The sequence below is a fragment of the Otolemur garnettii genome, unplaced genomic scaffold (assembly GCF_000181295.1).
Source record: "Otolemur garnettii isolate 467f Iridium unplaced genomic scaffold, OtoGar3 scaffold00074, whole genome shotgun sequence".
Classification (NCBI taxonomy): Eukaryota; Metazoa; Chordata; class Mammalia; order Primates; family Galagidae; genus Otolemur; species Otolemur garnettii.
In genome coordinates, this window is record NW_003852469.1 from 3642951 (window position 1) to 3648950 (window position 6000).

At 43.8% G+C, this 6000-nt stretch overlaps 1 protein-coding gene across 2 annotated transcripts in view; it reads right to left on the reverse strand.

The window, feature by feature from the left end:
- DPYSL2 (dihydropyrimidinase like 2) overlaps window positions 1–6000 on the reverse strand; it is a 102059-nt gene that overhangs the window by 27439 nt on the left and 68620 nt on the right. For both annotated transcript variants that reach the window (XM_003793951.3, XM_012807729.2), the window contains exon 4: window positions 2086–2250. In XM_003793951.3, the coding sequence (XP_003793999.1) occupies window positions 2086–2250 (165 nt within the window). The remainder of the gene's footprint in view (window positions 1–2085; window positions 2251–6000) is intronic.

Below are 6000 nucleotides of genomic sequence, written 5' to 3' on the forward strand. Positions count from 1 at the left end.
ATGTAGGAAGCAAATGGGGTGCAAACAACTAGTGAGTATGGGATCGGGGCGCACAAGAATCCTTTTTAATATTCTTATCATTTTTCTATACGTTTAAAACTACATCAACATGAAAGAGTTGCCAGTATTTCTACACCCATGTTCATAGCAGCATTACTCATACAGCCAAAAGGTGGATGCCGTTAAGTGCCCGTCAACAGAAGAATGGATGGATGAACAAAATGAAGACTATTCAAACCATGGGACATTATTTATTCAGCATTAAAAGAGGAAAGACATTCTGACACGTGTCATATCAAAGACGAACCTTGGGGACCTTATGCTAAGAGAAATAAACCAAATACTGTATGATTCTACTTGTATGAGGCATCTTGGAGTCAAATTCATAGATAGGAAGTAGAACAGGGGTTGCCCGGGCTCGGGGCAGTGAAGATGGGGAGTTGGTGTTTAATGGGGACAGAGTATTGATTTTGCAAGATGAAGAGGCCTCTGGATGGACAGTGAGCGACGGTTGCACCAAAATGTAAATGTACTTAATGCCACTGAACTGTCTACTTAAAAATAGATAGTGAATGTTATATTTAGTTTATCGCAGTTAAACTTTTTAAAAATCTACTTCCAAAACCAAGTCTGTTGTGACTTTAACAAGAAAATGAATTAGAGGTTTCGGTCTATGAAAGTCTATAATAAATGTTTTCACTTTGGCAAACAGACTTCCTTCCATGCTGATATTTATGAAACGATTTTTCAAATAAGAAGAGGTTCATTAGTTCAACACACAATGTTGCAATTCTCATCCTGGCGTCTTAAGGGCCCTCGCCTCCCGAGGCACCAGACCAAACATCCCAGCCCAACATCCATCACAATTTTAAACAATCATCCTGACAACCCCACAGCCTTGGAGATTAATCCAAGCCACCTGGGGGGTGTTGGAAGCTGCCAGAGTTAAATGTCTCTGGACATCCGGCCCTTCTCTCGTTGCCAGGCAACAGTTGCTATGGTAACCCTCCTGCCAGATTTGGAGAGGATTCATCCTAAGCATCAAAAGTTAAATCCATCAGAGTCTCGATATTGCCAAAAGTAAGAAAGGCCAAAGGTTACCTATTTGTTTTTTATGTGAAAGCTTTGTGCTGGAAAGAATCTCAGAGGACATCTAGTCCAATACCCTCATGTAAGAGGATTTAAAAAAAAAAAAAAAATGAGGCCCATAAAACTTAGGTGATTTGCCCAAGTCACAAAGCTAATCTGTGGAAAAGCAGAGAATTAACTCCTAGACTCTAAATTTTCTTTCTGGGACTTTTTTTTATCATATCCATGTCTAGAGTTTCTCTCCTACCATTTTACTCCTAGCACATGTTGTCTGTTGGTCTACAAGTCCCAGAAACCTAAAGCAGGTGTTTCCCTGAAGGTTAGGGGTTCCACAAGAGACCCCCAGAATCTCATTTCCAGAGCAAAGAGACCCAGGAAGACAATGTCGTCTGGATCTTCCACCTAAACCCTTGAAGTCCCTGTTGGCAGATAAGCCCCAGAGGCACCTTGAGGTGGTGAAGAATCCTCCACCCCCCCTGTGAATCTTTCCAATCCCTGGAACCGTCCTCCCCAAAAGAATTCTACAAAACAGAAAGTCCCCTCAGGTTGTCTCAGGTTTGCCTGCCTCGTTACCCTCAAATACCTGCTGGATTATTCTAGGTTTGCAGGAAGAGGCTGCCTAACACCCAAGACTTGTGTGCACTCTCCTAAGGCTGCCCAGAACCCTCCTGGGGACAGGCACTTGCTACCCTCCGAGGGGACAAGTGTGTATCACTCTCACAGCAGCCTCACCTCCTTGGCTACAGAACACAGATGTCTCAAAGCAAGAAAACGTCCCAGCAGCAAGGCTCATATTCCCTTATCAAGGCAGTAGGCCACCTCCCATTAGCACAAAAGTGTGGCCCAAAGTCCTCCCCTTAGCCAGGGGCAGGCACAGGTGTGAGGTGCAGATGGAATCTTGAAGCATGATTCATGGAGCCTTTCCTCCCAGAACTATGCCAGTGTGTGGACTGAAATGGGAACGTCTGCAGAGGGTACTGAGTCTGTGCAACCTACCGTGGTCCTTCACCAGAGCTTCCATCTCCTCCTGGATGCCTTTGTGCCACTCCGTGATGTCCACATGCAGAGAGTAGTCACAGCAGGACTTGCTGTCGGCCCATTCCCGCCACTGGTCAAACGCAGACAGCAGGCTTGTCCCAGGCTCAGGAACGACATGGTCAACTGGAAAGAAGCACATTTGCCATCACCACCAGGAGCCTGGAGGGCCATGAGCCAGCAGAATTTTTCCCAGTTGAGCCCTGAACAAGGCTTCTTGGGTTAAAGTCGAGACACTGATCTCTACAACTAGCTTCTCAGAAGCCACTTAAGCCAGCTGCCTACCTACGAGGGAGAAAGCAGAAACTTGGCAGTGGATGGTGGCTCCAGCGAAACCACGCAGGAACTGCCCAGATCTGATTTCCCAACTCAAACTCCTGAAAGCACCGGCCTTGGGCACATTTCACGGACAATGAGTCCTTAAGGACAATGGCAGTGTCAAATGGCCCAGCACAGAGCCACCGATCCCTTCTTTTTGTTGAGGCTGCTTGTGAGACGCCCTCTACCAGACTGCAAGGAACTTGGAAGGTCCTGGACCACGTCCATGCAGCCCGGGCCTTTCAAAGTCCCCAGGCAAACCCGCTCTCTCATTACCGCTCACATTTCTGCAGCATAATACTACTTTGTAATTTAAGGGAAATCTTTCATCTTAGGAGTTCAAAGCATTTTCAAATTGCAGTTGCTGTTATATTATTGAGGTATTGAGGTAGGCTGATATGGAAAACACAGGATTCGGGACTCAGACTAACCTGAGTTTGTTTCCTGGCTCCACTGAAATGTCCCATGGCGTAAACTACCTAATCTCCACTGCCCTAAATTTCAGTGCTGCTTTAAAATGCGTATAATATTACCACACACACACTCTTGGTCCCTATCTGTCAACCTTATGTCACTCCCCTATTTAAATCATCCGATGGCTTCCCCTCGCTCTTCAGATAAAGATTAAAGTTCCCAACAAGGTCTGCAAGGTAAGCTTATTCTCATCTCTCCTAGTCTTGGAGAGCTCTCACTGAGTTAGTGTGACAACTGGTTTACTAGAACTATTATTACCCATCTTCTGCACCAAAATACAAACTGAAAAGGTCAAGGTCAAGGTCAAGGTCACATCAAACCTATGCAACAAGAAAGATAAAAGCCGGGATGCTTGACACCTAAAGCAATGAATCACTCTTCCTAAATACAGTGTTACATATTTTTGCACCCAGGTAAGCAGTTCTGAGCTAAAAAAAAAAAAAAAAAAAAAAAAGAAATGCCAGCCCAGGCAATGCTAGTGAGCTCAGATTTCTGAAATGGATCAAATCGTGCAGATACTGCTAAATTGTGATCAACTGAGCTTGGCTTTGTATACATCAGAGATCTGTGCATCTACACTGAATGTTCTCTGGGGGGACATTAACTTTTTCATGAGCTGGGTGTAGCAGCACGTGCCTGTACTCCTAGCTACCCGGGAAGCTGAGACAAGAGGATTGCTTGAGCCCAGGAGTTCAAATCCAGCCTGGACAACATAGCAACACACTGTCTCTGTAAAAAGATTAAAAATTTACTTTTTCCTAGGTATTACTATATGTAATTAAGTGGGCGCACACACAGCTAGTGTCTATAACACAGATAATGTTATCAACAAGAGCAAAGATGATGTACACTTTAAACGCAAGCCCATTCCGCCCCTAAAATGCGATGATAGAAATCTTGACCAAACAATTCCAGTTTTTCCTTAGATTGTGTGCCAACCCTCCCATCAAAGGAAATCACGAAACCTTCACTTTGTTGCAATCAGTTTAAACAGAACCTCCCTAGCCACACCCAAGTCCTCTCCAAACCATAAGTAGCTAGAAGGATCTTCTTAAATTTAATTGGATGAATCAGATGCTACCATCCCCCCTGATCAATCCCTCAGGAGCTATTCACTGTCTTTACAGCAAAACTCCAGCTCCTTCCTGTGGTCCAGCCAGATCTGGTCCAGCCAGATCTCTCCAACTTACTCTCCAGTGGCCATCAGCCACCTGACTGCTTTTTACTTCAACCTGCCCAACTCTAGAGCAGCCCCCCCTCCAATCCATTTCCCTAGCTCTGGACTCCGGCATCTCCTCTCATCCTTCTCATCCAGCCTACACGTCACCATGCCAGGGTTGCACTGCTATTTGTGATAGTTTTGGTACCAGTTTCATTGATTCACGATCTGACTCCCCACTGGGACGGATGTAAACTCCCCCAGAGCAAGCCCTGACTGCCCAGACCTAGGAAGAGTTCAGCAGATGCTCTCATCGCGAAGGAATGCTCCCTGCCAGCTCTCACATCCCACTCTGCAGGACCGAGGAGAGGAGGCTCTGCTGGGAACCCGGCCCACTATTCCTGCTGTAAAGCCTGGGGACCCCTGTGCCTAACACTGCCCTCTGAGACCCTCACATACATCCACCTGCCGGAGGAAAAGCATTCCTTTTACTGGGCGGCATGGTGAATGAATGAAAATAAGGATTTTCTTCTGATGATACAGTTTTGCTTTGAGTAGAAAATTTCAAAACTGTAGAAAATTTGAGAGAAAATTAATAATCCAACCACCACCATATGCCCCCCCAATCAACCTACATAAATTGGGGTATATTTTCTCTAAATCTTTTTGCTATCTGTCATATTTTATTCTACTTACGTTTAGCCCACATTCTTACCCCAAAATGTATTCATTTACTTATTTATTTTGTTTTATTAAATCATAGCTATGTACATTAATGCAATCATGGGGTACAATGTGCTGGTTTTACATAGAATTTGAAATGCTTTCATCAAACTGGTCAACATAGCCTTCACGGCATTTTCTTAGTTACTGTGTTAAGACATTTATATTCTACACTTAGTAAGTTTCACATGTACCCTTGTAAGATGCAGCGTAGGTGTGGTCCCACAGATCACCCTCCCTCCACCCATCCTCCCTCTACCCCTCCCCTCCCTCTCCCCTTTCCCCTTCTTCTTGGGCTATAATTGGGTTATAGCTTTCGTATGAAAGCTATAAATTAGTTTCATAGTAGGGCTGAGTACACTGGATACTTTTTCTTCCATTCTTGAGATACTTTGCTAAGAAGACTATGTTCTAGCTCCATCCTTGTAAACATGAAAGAGGTAAAGTCTCCATCTTTCTTTAAGGCTGCATAATATTCCATGGTGTACATATTCCACATTCTTCCCCCAAAATGTATTTAAAGTGGTTTGTAAAGATACATAAAATACAAAAAGATTTGACAAAGCAGAAATAGGAAAAAAAGGTGAAACAGAAGAAACAAAATGAAACCAAGAATGAGCCGTGTCTGCATGTGTGAGCGTATATATGGATATTTATGTGCTCGTGTGTGTACGCATGCATGTGTATAGATAAGTAAATAACACTTAGTCTTATACATCAGCTAAATTTAGAGTCAGACTCTTTAGCCAATGTAAATAAGGAAGCCCAAGTTCAACATATGTTTCCTCTGGGATTCAAAAAACAAGTCCCTTCTCAGAAAAAGAACAAGTACTGCTGATAATCAGACCCACGTGCTCCTAGTTATTAGATGATCCTTTCCCCCTCTTTTGATTTATGGTGACTTTTTTAAAAGACTATTATTATTCTTAGATAAAATACCTAATACTATTTTAACGGCGTACGCACCGTCCTGAGAGACAATACTCTGGGTTTTGTTCCAGGTTATTTTGCTTCATTGATCTCTGTCAGTACGAAAGATAGCAGGTTTTGGATACATGGTAATACCTGGTGGTAAAAGTTCCCTTCATTACTCTTTTTATTTTCTGATTTTTATAAGAAAAAAAGGCTCGGCGCCTATAGCTCAACCGGCTAAGGCACCAGCCACGTACACCTAAGGTGGCGGGTTCGAATCCCCAGCCCGG